The sequence below is a fragment of the Trachemys scripta genome, chromosome 3 (assembly GCF_013100865.1).
Source record: "Trachemys scripta elegans isolate TJP31775 chromosome 3, CAS_Tse_1.0, whole genome shotgun sequence".
NCBI classification, from domain to species: domain Eukaryota; kingdom Metazoa; phylum Chordata; order Testudines; family Emydidae; genus Trachemys; species Trachemys scripta.
In genome coordinates, this window is record NC_048300.1 from 40,541,145 (window position 1) to 40,562,109 (window position 20,965).

At 40.4% G+C, this 20,965-nt stretch overlaps 1 protein-coding gene across 2 annotated transcripts in view; it reads left to right on the forward strand.

Moving 5' to 3' along the window:
• Positions 1-3,750: 3,750 nt before the first annotated feature.
• SYT14 (synaptotagmin 14) overlaps positions 3,751-20,965 on the forward strand; it is a 179,184-nt gene continuing 161,969 nt past the window's right edge. For both annotated transcript variants that reach the window (XM_034764507.1, XM_034764508.1), the window contains exons 1-2: positions 3,751-3,840; positions 19,225-19,272. In XM_034764507.1, coding sequence (XP_034620398.1) covers positions 3,828-3,840; positions 19,225-19,272 — 61 coding nt within the window. In that variant the 5' untranslated portion in view covers positions 3,751-3,827. The remainder of the gene's footprint in view (positions 3,841-19,224; positions 19,273-20,965) is intronic.

Consider the following 20,965-nt stretch of genomic DNA (forward strand, 5'->3'; position numbering starts at 1 on the left):
ATTCATGGAAGCGTGTCTGTCCATGACTTTTATTAAAAATAACCCTGACAAAATGGGGTGTATGGGGGTAAAGCACCCATCACTGCTGCCAGTCATAGCAACTGGGAGCTGCCAGCCTTGACTGCCCGTGGAGGCTCGGAGCTCCAGGACTGGTGTCTAGAAGTTGCCGGAGCCCCTGCTACAGCTCGAAGCTCCGGGGCCCCCCCACTGTGGCTCGGAGCTTCGGGCAGGCGCCTGGGAGCTGCAGACTCTCTACTGCTTGTGGGCCTAGGAGCTGTGGGGGGGCCCCGCTCCATAGATTGGAGCTCCAGGGCTGGCAGCTGCTGGGCCCATGCAGCTGAGATCTCTGGCGCCCCCACTGGCTGACAGCTCCAGCCCTGTGGCCCCGGGGCTGAAGCAGAAAATGTCGTGGCGGTCTCCGGAAGTCACGGATTCCATGACTTCTGTGACCTCCGTGACATAATTGTAGCCTTAATAATAATACTCTCAACAAAATGATTGGCTCCTTGGATTTGGCAGAGAGAATTTTACACATCAGCAGATCCTTTAGATTACTTTTATAAAGGGCAATATGTATTCAGACAAAGTTCAGTTTGTCACAAGCATCCACATTATTTTTAAAAGAAAACTGATTTATATGGCCCAAACAAAGAACTAATTTTGCAGTTTGATTTAAAGCTTTGTCCCTCTTTTAATAACATTACAGTTGAAAAAATAGGACAGTGCTGACCACTACATTATTCTATGATTTAGTGATTTAGTATAAAGATTAAAAAATGTAAACATAGTACATGTGAATGCAAGGTATTAATTTTGACTTGAGCCAGGGATAGTGCTGGCAAGCAGTGTTCATGCTTCCTCGCACATCTCTGCCAATATACTTCTTTGCTGACCTGGAGTGACACCTATTATTTTAGTCCTGGAACTCTTTCCTGAGCAAACAGCTAATTGGGACTAAGTGTGTGGAGATTTTCGGATGTGAAAAAATGGGGACTGGGATGACACTTGCAGTCACCATTTTACTTGTGACCCAAGCAACAATTAACTCACAGCCTCCAGAGGAAGGATTACCACTCATCTAAGTTTGTCCAACGAGACAAACTTGTGTGTCACAACATATTAATGGTGTGTAAGCATGTGACAATGGGATGACTATTTGCAGGCCACCCACAAATTTGGGATGATTTATTAATGTCTTTCAAACTGGAGCCCAGATCTGTGGGGGTAGATTCCTATACCCAGCAGGAGCCCCACTGAAGTCAGTGCGTTATGTGACATGACATTACCCCAACAAAATGAAGATACTGCTAGAAAAAATATGAATAACAACCTTAACAGAGGTGAAAAATACAATATAGTCAAACAAGGTGGTTGTTAAGAACAAGTCAAATTGCATGGAAGTTCTTAGGGATAGTATATACTCTATTCTTCCTACAGCACCAAACCAAGCCCTTCACAGCCTCTTTTTAAGGATTTTCTGGAAGTTCAAAACAAATTATTATCAGATAATCAGAGATGAACTCAGTCTCTCCTAGGATCAAACTCAGATAAAAATAGTACCCAGGCTAACAGTTCAAATGAAAGAAGGCATGGAGACAGAGTGGTGTGATTAAAACAGGAAATATTCAGGAAGAAAGTGTATGTAGCATTATTTGGTGATAACCATTAGTCAAAATTATCATTTTTTTTGGGTATTGTGTGTGTTTGTTTTTTCCAATTTTTAAAAAGGCGCAAAAATAAATTTAGAGAGGAAATAAGTTAACATTGATAGATATATGGAAAGCTACCTGAGGGTCGATTTAGGACGGTGAATGGATGAGGAGTTAAGAATTTTTCCTTACGTCTCCTGTTGTGTCTGTGATTAGGAGAATTGAGGTAAATATTATAGACAGTTCAGATGGTGACACCTATAATAAAGGTTCCCTGACACTTTCCATTATAAGACACTGTTTACAGTTGCTGATAACTTGGCTAAACGTAAATCATTTGAGTTGAAATTTTACATGTTGGGTGTCTGCCTCAGGCTTTTTAAAAAAAATTTAAGCTAACATGGTTCAGCTGTTTCAGAGAGTGATGTTAGGGGAAATTATGTTGTTTTGCCTTCGTTTAAAAAAATTCTTACAATGGTTTAGCTGCGAAGATCTAGTGACTCCATGATTTAGAGCAGGGACTTGAAATTTGACAGGGATGTACTTGTGCCAGAGGTGTGCCTTTTAGTGCCCCTGTGAAAATTTGCCCAAGTTATAAACCACTAAAAATCTCAGTTCTCACATGCTCAGAGACTCAGATTTTGTCAGGTACAGTCTCTGAACATCCATCTGCAATGAGCATGGTCCATCCCTTCATACACATCAATCGGACTATGCATGTGTCATCCTTACATAGCAACTGAATATACTCTGGCCTTGGGATGTAGGAGCTGAGCAGGACTTTGCCTGCAGTTACTCCTTCTGGCTGCTACCAGCTGTAGTGCTGGGCACAGGAATGGAGAGCAGGGAGACTGTATCTCTTTTTGCTCTCAATACTCCGTCTGCTGAAAAGGGGGTAAACAGTGAAGTGGCAAAGTTTGCAGATGATACAAAATTACTCAAGATAGTGAGGAGTGCAAAGTTACAAAGGGATTTCACAAAACTGGGTGACTGGGAAACAAAATGGCAGATGAAATTCAATGCAGGTAAATGCAAAGTAATGTACATTGGAAAACATAATCCCCAACTATACATACAAAATGATGAGGTCTAAATTAGCTGTTACCACTCAAGAAAGAGATCTTGGAGTCACTGTGGATAGTTCTCTAAAAACATCTGCTCAATGTGCAGTGGCAGTCAGTGATCTCAGACACATCTTTACCTAGTGCATAAAGCTCATGTGCTCACATGCTTAAAGTTACTGTGGTGTATGTAAAATTGGGAATTTATTTAAATTTTAAGTCTTTTTGTTTTCTATATGCATAGTTTTTTTAACAAATAAAACTTCAAAAACCTGGACAATTGTATGGGTTTCCATTTGAAAATATACCATTTTTAACAATAACTGTAATGTTTTTAAAATTTCAAGGATTGGGGATTGGTCCTGCTTTGAGCAGGGGGTTGGACTAAATGACCTCCTAAGGTCCCTTCCAACCCTGATAGTCTATGATCAGCTATTGATACCAGATGAGCAAAAATTCAAAATTCTGCCTATTTTGGATGGGGAAAAATTCTGCCTTTGCTGGAAAACAAAATCAAGTAACTGTCTTTGGTAGTTGGGGAAGAATATATATGCACTTTATGCCAAATTTTAAATGGACCAAATCGTGACCCTACTGAACGCTCAGGCAAAATTCCCATCACGCTGTAGCGTGCTCAGGATTTGGGCCCCGATTCCTGGGCTGCGCAGCAGAAACGAGCATTGTGCCCCCTACCAGGGCCAAATCCTGCTTCCTTTGGAGTCACTGGCACAAACCCCGTTGACGTCCCTGGGCTCGGGATGAGGCCCTGGCAGGCAGCCAGGGCAGAGCAGGGGGCGGAAGAGCGCAAGGCTTAGCGCAGCAGCAGGATGGGACGCAGGCGGCCTCTGACAGCGGCAGTCGCGAACCAGGGCGGCGACGGCCGTTGGCCTCGGGACGGTGTCGACCGCCGCCACCCAACTGCCGCTCTTTCGAATCTGGGCGCGCCTGTGGCTCGGGGAAAGGAGGCGGAGTCACGCGCCGCTCCACTGCCCTGGCACGCGCCATTCTCCCGCCCCTTTCAGCCCCCCCCCTCCCCCCGTTGCTTCTTTCTTCCAGCCTCTGCCTGTCGGTGTGTCTCCTGCGTGCGCTGCACTTGGTACGGCCCACCTGGAAGATCATGGCGATTGATGGTAAGTAGGCCAATAACGGGCTCCCCTCCTCCTGAACATCCCCCTCCCACCGGACAGCGGGCGTGGGGAGCAGGGGGCTCCCCTGGGCTGGGGAGCAGCGGGGGGAGGGGCTGACTCCCCACTCAGGTAAATAATCCCTGGCAAAGCGGGACGGTGGTACCCGGGTGGCCGGCCGGCTGAGCGGTGGGGCTGGCTGCAGCCTGTGGTGCCAGGTGTCTGTGGCTGCAGCGGGGCAGCTACCCCAGAGGCGGCGGGGGACGCGGGGCTGCTGTTCCCTCCCGGGCCTCTCCCCACGCTGTTGTGTCTGCGCCGAGGAGTCTCTGACTAGGTAAATACATAATCCCGGGGGTGCCGGGCAGCTGCCCCGGGCGGGCGTTGCCGAGGTCTCCGCCTGGGGCGGGGTGAAGCCTCCCCTCGCTGCACGCTCCGCTGTCGCGGGGTGCGGGCTGTGAGAAGGCGGAGACTAGCCCTGGTTCTGAGCGCCCCCCACCGGGGTGCGAGGCTGCTCGGGCTGCGGCGGGGCAGGGGTCCGGGGGCCGGGGCGGGGCGGCAGTGGGGTTTGGCTGGTGTCGGCGCAGAGCGGGAGATGCTGTCGGGACGCAGCCTGTGGGGGGCTGCCGCGGTTTTCAAGCCCATTGGAATGAGAGGCTCAGGTTTCAGTCACAGAGATTGTGGATCGCATCGAAACCCAGGCAGCATAACCCCCCCCCCCATCTTCCTCCCTGGAGAGACTTCATCAGGTGCTTTAAAACTCATTCCCCAAAGGATGGAGTCTTCCTCTTTCTCCCTGCTGCCCAGGGAGTGAGACTTGCAGGGCTGTCTGTGTCTGCTCCAGGTTCTTTACACTCATCACTTTTTTTTTTAAAGGAGTGAGGGTCTATGGGTACTTGGGAAGGACAAGGGATGATAGACACTTGTTGGTACTGTTGGAAGATGACCATCTGTTTACAAAGGGGTGCCACTTCTGAATCAGCACAGTTTGTTTTGAAACCTCATTCAATCTTGAGAAAAATTATAAATGTAATAAAAAACTCACAAACCCCCAAACTCTAATTTCCAGTGAAAGAGACTGTAAAGGTACACTGTCAATTTAAAAACGTTTTTGTCAGAATTTTTTTCCCTTACTGTAGCTGAAAGAAGCTATAATTTAAAAAATAAATTCCAAAACTATTTATTAGTTTGGTTATTTTGTACATTTGCCAGCACTTTAGTCAGTTTCACTATCACAGGGTAGGGGCTTGGCTTCCTATAGCAGTGAAAGTTGCTTTATGCAAGCAGATTCCAGTGCCCACACAGAGTCAAGGAGGTGCTGTGTGCATGCAGGGGTTTACCCGTATGGAGTAGCTTGCAAGATAGGAACCTGAATTGTTCAGCTTCTCCCATGCTGAAAAGCCTCTTTTAAATAGCAGTGGAGCAAAAATCTCTTCTCAGATATCTTTTTTTTTGGGGGGGAGGTGGAGGTGAGGGGAAGAAAGAAACCAGGATTTACTATATATTATAAAGGATGTGCTATCATTAATTGGAATCTTTTAAATTAGTCACTAAAAAAATAAATGAAGTTGACAGTGTCCTTTAAAACAGTGCCGTAACTTTTATCCCTAAAATGGAGAATCTCCTCCAAATGCATGAGAGCTTATTGGGTCTGAAGATATTTTTTATCACCCTTTGAATTCTATATTTGAAATCTATTTTTGAAAGATGAGTGGTAGAAAGAAGACTACTACTAAAAATGTTAAAAAACAAAAAAGATTCAGACTTTAAAAAGTGCTCACTACCTGCAGTGGGGGCCAGTGTTTCAAAAGAGCTCAGTTTCCACTTGGACACTTAAATAAAGTGGCCTAAAAGGGAGCTGAGCTCTTCTGAAAATCTGACACAAATCCCATTATGAAATTGAGCAGCTAAGTATTGATTTAATTCTCTTGGTCAAGGCAGGAATTGAAATGAATTTCATTACTATAGGCTGTAGCAACAGTGTAGCATCCATTCTGTTAATAAATTATAACTTTTTTTTTTTTTTTTTTCAGTTTTACTGATATGTATATATAATCCCTTCTCCTCCCAAGTTTGGTTTTCTTCTTTGGTCTGCTTGTTAGCACCTTGCCTTTGGCTTTAGTGTTTGACAAACCCCTTTACCAGTCAACTAATCAAATTGATGTTTTTATATTGGTTAGCCTTGGTACATGCTACTGCTTTTGTCTTCCCTACTGCAAGTCCGGCTAGCAGCAGGACTTCCATCTTACAGCACTAAGATACAGAAATAACTGTGTCCAAGGCATTTTCATCACATGATTAGACATAAAATATGTTCATAGAAAGTATTATAGTGTTTTTAAAAAACACCATGTACTAGGTCAATATTATTACTATTTGTAACTACAGGGAATCTGCAAGGTAATAAAATTCAGCATTTAGAATAAATATCAGGTTTTTTTTAAACATTTGAAACAAAGTAATTATAGTTACATTTGAAATCTACACAAAATTAAAATAGTATTTATTAGCTCTAGTAAAGAAGTACTTTTGGTGTATTTAAAAGAATTGTAGGTATCATTTTCAATATGTCAGTCATGTTAACATACACCAGTTTACATCAGTGCTAACTGAAAAACCTAAGTTGTTTTCCTCATGTAAAACTCTTTATATTAATAGTTGTAGGGAAGAAAGCAAGTGCAATTTATTTTGATCAGTGAAATTATTTATAGCTACATTTGTGCAGTGTGGTAATGCCTTGGTTACTGACAAAGCTTTAAAAACGAAGTATTACTTCATGAGGTGAAGTTCAGGTAGCCACATTTTCTGCTAGTAGCTACCATTATAAAACTTGCTGAGATGATTTCTCAAAATAAACATATTGTTATAAAATAATAAATCATTTAAAGTCAATATGAAGCTGAAATTCCAGTCATTGTGGGGATAGTAATTTTTAAAAAATACATTAACATTTTTTTTAATATCAGGTACATAGTTTGGGTTTGGCTTGAGCAACTCCAGAAGAACCAGGAAACAGTAGAGGACAACTAGGAAAGGTACAGGCTGAAATGGGACTAAAGAATTACTTTGACAGCCTTACCTGTGGTATGTTTCCTCCCTCCTCAGACAAAACAAGTAACGCACAGTGTCAAGTGTAAGATACATTGGAGGGGTAGATGCAGGAAGCACATTGTTTAATATTTCCCCTAATAATAGAAGGTAAAGTTTCAACTAATAAAAATTTCAGACAACACACAAATTGGAGGAGTGGCAAACACAATCAATGATAGTATCAAATGAAAAAGTGACTGAGAGATTGGAAGAGTGGGCTCCGTAAGAGGGAAAACTGAAAGTGAAATGGAGCAGTAAGTCACCAAAAGTAGCCGTTGAAAGGAATGCGTCATACTAACTCCACTCTGTTACTCTATTCGGGCTGCTTTCCCACAGCTCCCTGGGATTTGGGGCTCTGTGGGATTTCAGGCAGTGTGCTGGGATGGGGGGAGAGAGAGCGCCACTGAGGAGCTGTTCTTTGTAGCAATGCTTCTTTCATATTCACACAGTATAAGTTAATGTTGCTTATACTGTAGCAGCATTAATTTCACTGTCACACCTGCACTGCCTTCCCCCTTGGAGAAAGGGCTAAGCTCAGACATTTGCTAAAGAGCTTTGGTGAAACAGGACCCAGTTGAAAAGCCAATGATAACATCTCTTTAGCCATGCTACATGAAGGGTGGAGGAAAAAGTACAGGGACAGAATGGATGCTTTATGATCTGAGATGATGCATTTGGATAGCTCTGTAAATCCTCTACTTCTGCCTCGTTTCTGGGCTTCCCTTCTTGTTCACTCTCTAAAGTTGTACACCTGATTTCTTCAAGGTGAGAATGCAGTTAGAAATGAGTTAAAACTCATTGAGTTCTTGAATTTATACTCACTCTTGCAGGTTTTGCTGGGAGGAGTGGAGATCGTTTAATATTAATAATTATGAAGGAATACTATGCAACATGAAAAGGAAGTAAATAGCACAGATTCAAATTGGGGGATGATTGGTTGGAAACCAGTAAGTTTGAAAAACACCTTTTGTAGGACAGTGGATAGTGAATCTAGTAGAGAAATAGCAAACTCAATCTGAGCTTGCAGTGCAGTGCTGTTACAAAATACTAACCAAATAATCGTGTGCCTTGCATGGTGTCAAGTATCAGGGGGTAGCCGTGTTAGTCTGTATCTACAAAAACAACAAGGAGTCTGGTGGCACCTTAAAGACTAACAGATTTATTTCCATGGGTCCATATGATGAAGATGTCATCAATGTAGCGCAAGTAGAGGAGGGGCACTAGGGGACGAGAGCTGAGGAAGCGTTGTTCTAAGTCAGCCATAAAAATGTTGGCATACTGTTGTGGGGCCATGCGGTCGAAATGACAGACTGGACCTCTACATAGAGTGTTTCCACAGACGTGCACAGGCTGAAATTGTGGACAAACAACATCACTTGTCCCATAACCTCAGCCTTACAGAACGCAATGCCATCCACAGCCTCAGAAACAACTCTGACATTATCATCAAAGGGGCTGACAAAGGAGGTGCTGTGGTCATAATGAACAGGTCAGATTATGAACAGGAGGCTGCCAGGCAACTCTCCAAGACCACATTCTACAGGCCACTATCCTCTGATCCCACTGAGGAATACCAAAAGAAACTACACCATCTGCTCAAGAAACTCCCAGCTACAGTACGGGAACAAATCTACATGGACACACCCCCAGAACCCCGACCAGGGGTATTCTATCTGCTACCCAAGATCCATAAACCCGGAAACCCTGGACGGCCCATCATCTCAGGCATTGGCACTCTGACAGCAGGATTATCTGGCTATTTGGACTCTCTCCTCAGACCCTATGCTACCAGCACTCCCAGCTATCTTCGAGACACCACCGACTTCCTGAGGAAACTACAATGCATTGATGTTCTTCCTGAAAACACCATCCTGGCCACCATGGATGTAGAAGCACTTTATACCAATATTCCACATGAGGATGGACTACAAGCTGTCAGGAACAGTATCCCTGATGAGGCCACAGCAAGCTGGTGGCTGAGCTTTGTGACTTTGTCCTCACCCACAACCACTTCAGATTTGGGGACAACTTATACCTTCAAGTCAGTGGCACTGCTATGGGTACCCGCATGGCCCCACAACAGTATGCCAACATTTTTATGGCTGACTTAGAACAACGCTTCCTCAGCTCTCGTCCCCTTGTGCCCCTCCTCTACTTGCGCTACATTGATGACATCTTCATCATATGGACCCATGGAAATAAATCTGTTAGTCTTTAAGGTGCCACCAGACTCCTTGTTGTTTTAACCAAATAATAGTATTTTTCTTTGACATAAGGAGCCAGATGGATAATAGTGCTTCTTTGCATAGCTTTGATGAGACTATACTTGGATTATTATGTCCAGTTGTGCTCCCCATAAACTAGGAAGGATAAATGTAAAACTAGAGTAAGAACAACAAATTTGGTTCAAGGGCATATGAGGAAGTGCTTAGAGGTAAATATGCTTACTCTAAAAGAAGGCTTGGACAGGTTACACTTTACAGTTTCATGTATGTCTTCAGTGTAACAGTATAAATTAAGGAAGGAATAAATCAATTACTGATGATGGCAGGACGAGGACAAATGTCCTGAAGGTAAGGAAGGAAAAGTTTAGGCTGGGCATTAAGAAAATGTTATTAACAGTAAGGAGCAGTCTGTCAGGGATCTAGCTTACCATGGGAGATAGTTGAATTTCCATATTTGTCAATATTTAAGAACAGGTTAGACTACATATACTGGCCCTTTCCTACACTGTGGTTTTTCTTCAAATCTCCCATCATTGCTGTGGAATTGGTTTTAGCTCCACTGGTGCTAGCAATAGTTGGAGTACTAACATAGATCAGATGCCCACGTTACCACCCTGCAGGGTTGGATGACAACGTGTTAAAAAAGTTAGGAGCCATTCTGTATTAGTGATACCAGTTACAGAGCTGCATGAATACAACAACATGAGTGCCACAAAAAGAGATTTGCAGAAAAATCTTAGTGTAGCTGAAACCTAATGGGAATGATATAGAGAATAGTTCTGCAATATGCAAGAGATTAATTGGGTTATTCAAGTAGTCTCTTCTGACCCTAATGTTTAGGATTCTATGGGAAGCAGAGGCTTTCATACATTAGAAAGCAGTTGGCACAATAAGCTACTATTGGATTCAAGAGTTGGAAGAGAAGAACTGAATTGTGTAGTAGATTACCAAGTTTATAAAAATATCAAACAAATACCAGCAAATGGTGAACAATATAGTGATAGCCAAAAAAAACTACACCTCTACCTAGATAAAACGCGACCTGATATAACACGAATTTGAATATAACGCGGTAAAGCAGTGCTCTGGGGGAGAGGGGCTGTGCTCTCCGATGGATCAAAGCAAGTTCGATATAACGTGGTTTCACCTTTAATGCGGTAAGATTTTTTTTTTTTGGCTCCCGAGGGCAGTGTTACATCGGGGTAGAGGTGTACATTAAAATAAAATTGCAGTTTCAAGTCAACCGTTGATAAGATGAAATGAAGACAGAAGAAGAAAGTGTGGATCCTTAAATTAATAAGCAGTAATAATTTTTAAATATATACTGTTAGCATTAGAGGCAAAGACTTCTGTTGCTAAGGTTAACTAATGAGTTCAATACCAAGCCCCTTGTCAGTTGCTTTTTTTTACTTTCTGAATCTTTCACCTTCATAGGCTGAAATTTTCCAGGCTTATTTTCAGCCCCAAAGGGGTTTTGTTTTTTATTTGAGCAAAAACAGTTGAGCTGATTTTACTAAAAGAGTAAATCAATTATGCTTTCCCATAATAAAAGAAAATCTTGTCATGTTTTTCACAGCTTTGTAGCCAAAATGGTTGGAAACCACTGAAATTGGCATTTGAGTAATTCTCTGTAAAAATAAATGCCTTTTGTGAGTTCTTGTAAACTTTTTTTTTATTTGATGGATTTATTACCCCTTGAACATTTTGCACTGTTTTTTTTCCTAAATCCATAAAAGGGATACCAGAGGAATGCTTAGCTTCTTTACACCTTCAATATTTTTTTCATATAAATGTTTGGGAGGGCTTTTGTGTTGTATATGAAGTTTGCAGGAGGGCACATTGCTCTGAGTTATTTACAAATGCAAACTCTAGATTTACTTGCTTGTGTATTGGATATTTTGCATCTGTACATTTTTTTTTTTTTAAATCCAGCATCAAAGTCTTCCTTGTGCAGTTAAGGGGATGAAGTGGTTTGGTCTGAAGTAAGCTTTGGAGGCCTATAGAAACCTGAAGATTTTCACTATTGTTGTTTTGTTTTAGATTTAATATGTAGTATATGTTGTGTAAGTATGGCTTACTGTAGTTTTTGTATAATGGTATTTCCTTGATTGTCTGCCATTCCCAGTCCATGCATTCATATGGTCCACAAGTGAAGTGAAGTTATATATTGTAGGTGGCATTTGCAAATTTGACACCATCAGATCAGGATTAAACAAAGACTGTGAATGGCTATCCAACTACAGAAACAGTTTCTCCTCCCTTGGTGTTCACACCTCAACTGCTAGCAGAGCACCTTACCCTCCCTGATTGAACTAACCTCGTTATCTCCACACTGATATATACCTGCCTCTGGAGATTTCCATTACTTGCATCTGAAGAAGTGAGGTTCTTACCCACGAAAGCTTATGCTCCCAGTACTTCTGTTAGTCTCAAAAGTGCCACAGGACCCTCTGTTGCTTTTTACAGATTCAGACTAACACGGCTACCCCTCTGATATTGTAGGTGATGGTTTGTAAGATAGAACTTAAATTATTAAAATACATCCCTCAGAGAGAAGAAAATTTATCATATAAAAAGTCTGTCAGGAAAGATATATTAGTTCATTATGACATGTATAACCAAGGATGTAGAAGAAATTGTATGATATATTGTACTTTGAGCAATAGCTTTTGGCCGTATAACTAAAGGCTATTGTAATGCATACACACAGAACTAAGGTTGTGCATACAACATGAAGAGTGACGTTTCCTGACTTTCTTTTTTCAAAATCAAGTCTATTATAAAGTTTCAACTAAATCTATATGAATGAGCTAAAACTTGGTCAGATGATGCAGAGTTTACAGGATAGGAATGAAGAGATTTTAAAAATTGATAAAATTCAACTGTCCTGTCTCCTGTGACTTTATTTGGACAGTTTTCTACTTTATGATGTAGTCAGAACTGTGAATACAAACACAGATTTGTGGTAGAAATCTAGATTTTCAATTTAAAATGACAAGAGAGATGATTATATTCCATCAGCCATGTTTCAGCTACCTCTTCTTATGCTGGATTCAACATGTGATCTTTATATTTGGGATCAGTCATGTTGGCTAAATAATGGAAAGGTTCCATAGCTTCTCTTAATCATGTTTTGATTTTGTTCTTGTGTGGTTCCAGTTCTTTTATTAGTTAGATCAAGCCAAATTTCTAACAGCATTTCAGCAATAGTGTCACCAGCCTGTAATCTGGGTGGGGTAGAAAGGGATAATTTAAAATTGTTGGAAACAGAGTAATTTTATTTTAAAAATTACTGAAAAATTTAATCTAGAGAAACAAGAAGTGGTAGATCAGCTCTTTTCTCTTACTGACAAATCAGGGAAACCCAAAATCAAAAGATAAGCTAATGAATAACCTGTATTGATCATTCTGACTCATAGACTCTAACTCCCACTATTTTATTGAAAGGGGTTTTTTACATACCTTAAGGGACACCAGGATTAAAACCAAGCAAAATCAGAATGATTAACCATGGATATTTTATTATTGAAGAAAGTAAAAGAAAATGTTAATACAACACAAATGATAAATTGGCTACTTCCATTACAATCTCTTCTGTCTGTCTATAGAGAGCTTTTACAGATATAATACCTTTGAGAGTGGACCACCGCTGGGGATGCTCTTCATTTGATAAGTTAAGACCAAAGTATATTGTTTTCCAAAATTATTATGAACGCAGTCTTAGTATCTTACTAGATACTTAGAAGCTGTTTCTGTATGGACATAATAATTAATTTAAGGGTAGATAGAACTTGTCTTGTTATTAATAATCAGCTAGTTTATAAGTGGGCAAAGTAAGCAATCTTAACTCAATCCTATGAAACTGAAGGAGGTGTTCAAATCAGTGATTTAGAGCAGAAGCCATTTAAAGAGTTGTCTTGAGACAGGGCAATTGACCAATATTAAGAATGTTAGATCCAGTTAAATCCCTCTTTTCCTTTATTTCCAATATTAAACCCTTGACTCCTCTCCAGGTGTATGTGGTCTAACCATTTGATGGTTAACAGGAGCAACTATTAATGTTTTAATTTATAACAGCATTTTCATATCCCAATAAAATCATTACAAGAGTTTTAAATCTAATATCTTGGCAGTGTCTTAGTTAACAAGATTTCACCAATCCATGTTGAAATCTTGGGGAAGCTATCCTTTCCCCCCCCCTCCCCCCCTTGAGTCTTCTCTGGTTTTCCTTAGCTTTTGTGGCAGCTTGATTATAGAGATGGGACGGATAAGTTGATGAATGCTTGCTGTTTAAGTAGGGTAGCACAGGGTTTGTGTGTGTATGTGGGGGTGCTCACTTCTGAGGTTTTTTAAATATTTTTCCTTTTTGTTTCCATGAAGTTAGGCAGACATCTTTTTCAGGCTTGTTTAGATTCAAAGTTGGTTGCTGTCATCTTTTCATTGGCTTCCTGCCATTGGGGTTGGCTTAGGTGCTACCTCCAGCTTCTGAATATGCAGCCAGATATTTGTCTCTTCACCCAAGGTCCTTAGAGTTACAGTCTATCTGGTATAGCAATAAAATGTCTCGGGTATTTTGTAAAAAGCATAAATTTCAATAACCAATATATCCTTTAAACATTGAACAAAAGAAAACAGTATAAAAGTTAAAGCAAGGTAATGTTTAAAATGCAACTTTTCTTAGTTTGTATAACACTCATGGTTTTATGGCTAAGGTACGATAATCTTCTGAGGCGATTTGCTTGTTCTTGGGAGACAGAAAGCAGAAACCTCTTGCAATTTCTTTAGCCAGCCTGAAATTTTTATAACATAATTAACTTAAATATACCACAGATATTTTTGTATTTTCAAGCATTCTGGTTATAATACATTTGTAGCTGTATCTTAATATTCAGTAAAGACGCAGACAAACTTGTAATAACCTAACAAAAACAAAAAAATAGTTTTATTAATATAATTTTGCATCAATTTTGAGGTCTCTCCCTCACATCTATGAAGTCCTGTAAATTCTTCATTTTAAAAAATAGATTTAGTGGCTTTCTAGAGTTTCTTGTATAAAATATGTTTTGTCCTACTTGTGCTAAGTGCAGATTTCAGCATACTTACGGTAGTTGGCTGTATAGACAGTTTTCCTCAGTTCTGCTCAATTTAATTGAGAAGTTGGGACATCAGTCCTCCAGTTTCATCCAGTCAACCAGGCGAGTGATGGTGGTTTTTACACTAATGCTTTTGAACTGTGTTAGTTGATGCTTTATTCTCAACAAGCATCAAGTAGTGTGTTGAATATCAGTATGTTGCTTTAGCATGATTTCAGCTCTCATCTTTTTCAATTTATTTTCATTTTCTGAAAATTGGTGAAGACCTCTTTGTTTAACTTTTTTCTGGATGAGATTTTCAGCAATTTGGACACAGTATTCTGTTTTTTTATTTTCATGTGTAGAATCAATAGCATTAAACAAGAATACATTTCCTTGACTAGATGTTTGTAATAATTGAGTGACTTCTCATTTTCAACCAACCATCTAATGTCAGTGTTGATTCTTTTAGCTCTTTCCATAACTTTCTTTCTTCACTAGTAAGTTGAAATCTATCTGGAGGAGTGTATCTAGGGAGAAGTATTTCCGCCTCTCTTTAAATGTCTTATTTGTACTCCATTGAAGGTGCATCCGAAGAAGTGGGCAGTAGCCCACGAAAGCTTATGCGCTAATAAATTTGTTAGTCTCTAAGGTGCCACAAGTACTCCTGTTCTTTTTGCAGATACAGACTAACACGGCTGCTACTCTGAAACCTGTCATAAATGTTTGACAATCTTAACGAGTTCAGGTTTGAGCCTTTATGCCATTAAAAACAGCCAAATCTCTCATTATTCTTCATCAGTTTTTTGCGTGTCAAGGACAAAAATACTGTTCCTAAACGAAGCTGATGTTGAAAAGCTGCTGGAAAACGTTGAACAGGGACTTAAATGATCATTCTAGCTACTTTTTGATAACGGTGATGACCGTGAAAAAAACTTACTTGCAGGATCATCAAACTCATCAATATTCTATCTTTCCCATTCAGTAGATGAAGTTTCAGTCAATGGCACATTTGGGTTTGATGAATCAGAAGAAATAGATTTTCTGCACTTTAAGATGAGCATGGCCCTTTCTAATTTGCTACTTAACAATTCTTGACAGTTTTTGCATTTTAGTGTGAAAGAGTTACCTGGTTTTATTGCTTTGATCTATTTGATCCTTTGTATCCTACCATTTCTTTCATCTTCATTCATGTCGAGTCAGATAAATTTATATGCCAATGAAGGAATCATTAACAATAATTGTTTTAGCGTATTGATTAGAAGCTTTCACATATACTACACTTAAAATGAGAAATGACCATGTAATAAATTACCCTATTGAGACTGAAGATTGATGAGCTAGATACCTTTTAATAGAGGAGCGGTATCACCTCTAAATTAAGATTGGGTTCCATTTTTTTAATTTGGGAAGATTCATTCTTTGATTTGCATGAAAAATACATTGCATCTTTCCCAAATTTCAAGCTCAGAGTCTGAGTAAAGACTGAATTTTCAGAAGTATTTCAAACTAAATCTTTTATTTTGAGTTAAAATTAAATGGGACTTTAAAACATTTTTAGTGTTTGACTTTTCTTCATATCCATTTTGCTAACAACTGGTTGTTTTATCATCATTCACACTTTCTATACAGTTAAGTTATTGCCAGCATTCCTTGAATGCATTTAATACAAATAGATTGTAATTAAGCAAAGTTCTAACCATTGTACTTTCTTGTCTTTCCCATCACATTCACAATTTTCCACTGTTAAAAATGGCCACCATTTTCCATAATTTACAGTGGGACTGAAGCTACCTATTGGGTATGAAATTACTCATGGCCTCAGTAAAGATGGCCACTACTTTATTTGTTGAAGAGATGTCCCCAAAAGGGGAAGTAGCACTTAACCAGTGGGTTGGTTTTTGCTAGACAGTAATATAATGCTAGGAATCAGGATTCTTGGATTCTATTCCCACCTGGGAGGGGATAATGGTCTTCTGGTTAGAGTAGCGCGGGGACTGGGAGTAAGGAATGCTAGGTTCTGTTTCTAATTCTGAAAGGTGCATAGTCTTGTGGTTAGAACCATGGTTACTGATAGCATAGCAAAGCACATAGATTTGGCAAATGCCTTTTGAGGGGCAGAATCAATGAGGCTGTGTATATTAAAGACAGGAAGTGAGAGGTACTGCACAGAATCAACAGGCCAGGAGGAAGAGGCACTAAGGTGGCTTTAAAACCAAGAGGGGGTCGCATCTAAGTTATAATAGCCTGTCTTTGGCTGCCCATGGGCAGTAGTGCTGCCCTGAATCTCTGCAGTGCTACATGTTTCAGCCCCACTTTTGATGTACTCCTCCCACACACAGCCATATTATCCCTGGCATGCCCCTATGCAAGGACTTTGAAGGGGGTCTTTGGAAGATGGCCTGCAGCTGTCTTCTTCAGTCCCTGCATCAAGATGAGTATTTCCTGGATGGAACTGGATCTTTTTAGAGGCTCTTTATGCTGGGCAAGAGGGCAGGGAAGCAGCCTAAAGTGGCAAGAGTTGGGGAGAGACTCTCACCCTGGTGTCTATCCTAGCTCTGCTAGACATGACCTTGTGCAACCTCTCAGTTATTTCATATGTGAAAGGCATGGATGATATTTTGCCCCCTCATAATATAGCGATATGAGATGTTGCTCAATAATAAGGTCTTTAGAGTGAATGGAATAGATGAGATTTTAACTGATGGTCTTCTGGCTCCCAGCTCAGTGCACCTTTCACAAGGCTGAATAATATTTTGATGGAGAGCTTTTCCTGACCCTTCCATCCCCCAGAAAACTGGGAATCTACTTCTGAGATCTCTCTAGCCTTGTTAAAGCTTTGTACCTCTGATTATGGGTATGTCTGCACAGCCTACGGAAGTGAGCTTCCCAGCCCTGGTCGACAGACTTGGGCTACCCCAAGTCATTATTTCAAAGCACTGTATACGCAGCTATTTTTAGAGCTCTAGCGTGAGCCCTGCTAGTCCAGGTCTGTTGGCCCAGGCTGTGTAGACATACATGAGGAACACTTTTTCTGCCCAGTTGAGCAAATCCAGCACTTGACAAGATCTTCTACCCTGCTTTCCAGAATGCAGGAGCTATTGTATTGGAGTTGAAAGCATAGAGAAGGGCCTTCTTTGTCCCCTCCTTCCCCCCACCTTTCTTCACACAGTTAGTCCTCTTCTCACTATGCCTGCTGTCTCCCCGTCCCCCCCACCGCAAACATTCCCACTCCCTCCATAGCCTCATGCCATTGGGGAAGTCGGGGCATCCTTATCACCCTTTGGCCTTGCCCCCCTTTAAATTTAAACAAAACATCTCTCCTACATTTGCTGTATTAAAAAGATGGGAAATTCCATAAACAGAAACTTTGTTTAAAAGGGCTTGAGGTTAGTGGTCCCTTCAACTCAAGCTCTAAAATTCAAGAAAATACCTAGTTATGGGATATATCTTTACCATACCTTAATGTCTACACAGCATCTGTCCACTGACAGGAACAGACTCTATATTTTCATAAGGAATATTTTGTGTCCAACATATAAGAAACTATACTATGTACAACACATTAATTTCCCTTATAAGTTAACATTAATTAGTCTCATGCACTCTTCCCCCATATACACTTAACACACCACACACTTAACCTGTGTACTTTCTGTAAACTCTAAATGTTTGCTGAGGGCCTAATTAATGTTTTGCATTATGTGAGGGAGATTAATGTATTGTATGTATATTTCCTTATCTTTTGGAGGCAGAAAGAAGTTCATTGTGAATATACAGTCTGTTAATGGGCATTAAGATATGGTTAAGAAGTGTCCTGTAACTTAGTATTACCCCGAGTTTAAGTGTTTGAGTTTGGATGATGTCAAACTTAAATAAAAACATTGTTTAAAATGAGGTGTGTGTGTGTGTGTGTGTATATACGCTGCTACCTCGATATAACGCGACCCGATATAACATGAATTCGGCTATAATGCGGTAAAGCAGTGCTCTGGGGGGGCGGGGTTGCGCCCTCCGTTGGATCAAAGCAAGTTCAATATAACACGGTTTCACCTATAACGCGGTAAGATTTTTTTGGCTCCCGAGGACAGTGTTATATCGAGGTAGAGGGGTGTGTGTGTGTGTATATATGTGTGTGTGTGTGTGTGTGTGTATATATATATATATATATATATATATATATATATATACCCTTCACCCAATAACCAAGCCTTTCTCTCTAATCACCAATGACTAATGCCATTATTTTTCTTTAGGCTTCTAGACACTAGACAAGTTTCAATGTTTTCGTTGCTTCCCTTTGAACATTTTAGAATAGTTAAAGTTTTCATTCACAGTCTGAAATTGCAGCCTAAAAGCTTTCTGTTACTAGAAAAATTAAATATATGTTATGCCCATGTAAGTACTTTAAAGTAACAAAAGTTTTTAAAAAAACCCTCACCAAATGGAAAAAGCTGATAAAACCTGGAGTGATGGGAATGACACAAATAACCTCTGGGTTTTTTCCTTAGGAGATGAAACCTGTTTTGTACAACTTATCAATTAGACATTGCAACAGAATGTCAACATGATGTTCTAAAACTTTGGCTTTCTGAAACTTCATTTGCAGATCAACTGGCTCACCAACTTTTCAGAACTAGAGGACTTGGTTTATAGTTAGGAAAAAGTGTGGGGTGACTTCAGCTCACAGATTTCAATGTGTAAATTCCACATGAAAAGTTTAGGGATAATTTAATATTCAGTCTAATACATTGAATCCAATGCATGAATAATTGCATGTTTAGTAAAATGGTAATATTAAAGAACTATTTGAATTTTCATATTTCCTATTTACATATAATATCCTCTGAAAAAAGGAACTTTGTTTTATTTTTTTGTAATGTCCTCATTAAATAACACTCAGTTTTCCCCCTTTATCTTTTTTTCAGTTTGTAAACCTCATTAAATATTAGAATACATTTCATAATATCTATTTACTATTTTCTAATGTTATTTTTCCCAAATAGGTGGAGAACGAACCTGTGGCGTACATGAGTTAATCTGCATTAGAAAAGGTACACAATTTTTTAAAATGGGTGTTTAGTTTAATTTTAAGGCTAATTTTTGGGAACAAAGAAATATTTTAAACTGGATATTTATGCTATACTTTCAAATTGCTGTAAAATTACTTCCATTTAGTTTGTATGCAGTGTTGTTGTAACTGTCAGTCCCAGGATATTAGAGAGACAAGGTGGGTGAGGTAATATCTTTTATTGGACCAACTTCTAATGGTGAGAGAGATTAGCTTTGAAACGTACACAGAGCTCTTCTTCAGGTGTGGGAAACTTAAGTTATGTCTACACTACAGACCTTAAGCGTGACAGCTGTACTGCTGCAGCTGCGCCACTGTAAGGTGTCCCGTGTAGCTGCTCTATGCTGACGGGAGAGAGCTCTCCCATTGGCATAATTAATCCACCCCCAACGAGCAGCGGTAGCTATGTTGGTGAGAGAAGCTCTCCTATTGACATAGTACCGTCCACACCGGCGCTTCTGTCGGAGAAATTTATGTCGCTCAGGGTGTGTGTGTGTGTGTGTGTGTGTGTGTGTGTGTGTGTGTGTGTGGTTTTTTTTTTTTTTCCCCCCCATGCCCCAACCAACAAAAGTTTTACTGACAAAAGTGCTATTGTCGACATAGCCTTAGGCTATGGCTATACTAGAGATCTTTCAGCAATGCTGCTGCACTGATGTAGCTGCGCTGCTGGGAGCTATCTAGTGTAGCCTCTCTAAGGACTTAATTAATCCACCCTCAACGAACAGCAGCAGCTATGTCGGTGGGAGACATTCTCCCACTGACATAATGCTGACCACACTGGTGCTTCTGTCGGTGAAGCTTATGTTGCTCAGAGGGGTGGTTTATTCACATCCCTGAGCAACGTAACAGGGTCCCCTGGCTCCTGCCTCTGCTCTGGTCCACAAACTGCTCAGAGACCTTTGTGCTGGTCAAACACCTTGAGTAGTTTGTTTACAACGTGGGTTCCCACCCCATCATACCATATACGGCTCTGCTCCAACCATCCTAGGGAGCCCCCAGTTCCTGCAACAAGCAGGGAAGAGCAAATTCTCTCCTTCTCCTGCTATCTGCTTTCCCCCTCTTCTACTTCCTTCTTGTGCCTATTTATAGCCTCTGCTTAATGGCTTAATTAACCTTCTAGCTCTACTTCCTCAACCAATTAGGCACAGCTCTGTTTAATCAGCTCTATTCTGCATTGTTTGAGTGGAGTTGCCATGACCAGAGTGCGGGCCCAGCTGTTCTTGCCTAGCACTCTGTCACAAGCAACATAAGTTATACCAACATTAGTGGTAGTGTAGACATAGCCTTCCTCAGGCTAAATACAAGATGGAACAGATTGTTTAGCATAAATAGTTAACACACATTTCAAGGGACCATTCAAGGTGATGTGGCCTTTTAACACCCCTCCAGTCATAGGAAGAAAGGAAAGGGTCAGGGGAAATAGCTGGGGCTAGTTCTAATGGGTTGTTGTAATAACCACAAATCCAGTGTCTCTATTCAGTCCATGATTTTTGGTATGTAGCAAAGTTATAAATTTAAACTTCCAGGCTCATCTTTTGAAAGTGTTGTGCAGGTTTCCTTTGAGGATGAGGACTGATAGGTCAGTGTAGTAAGTCTTTAGCTGCGTGTGTGTTCTCTCTGTGTGCTGCACTGGCTCTGACTAGATAACCCATACAGAAGACTCTGATCGAACTTCT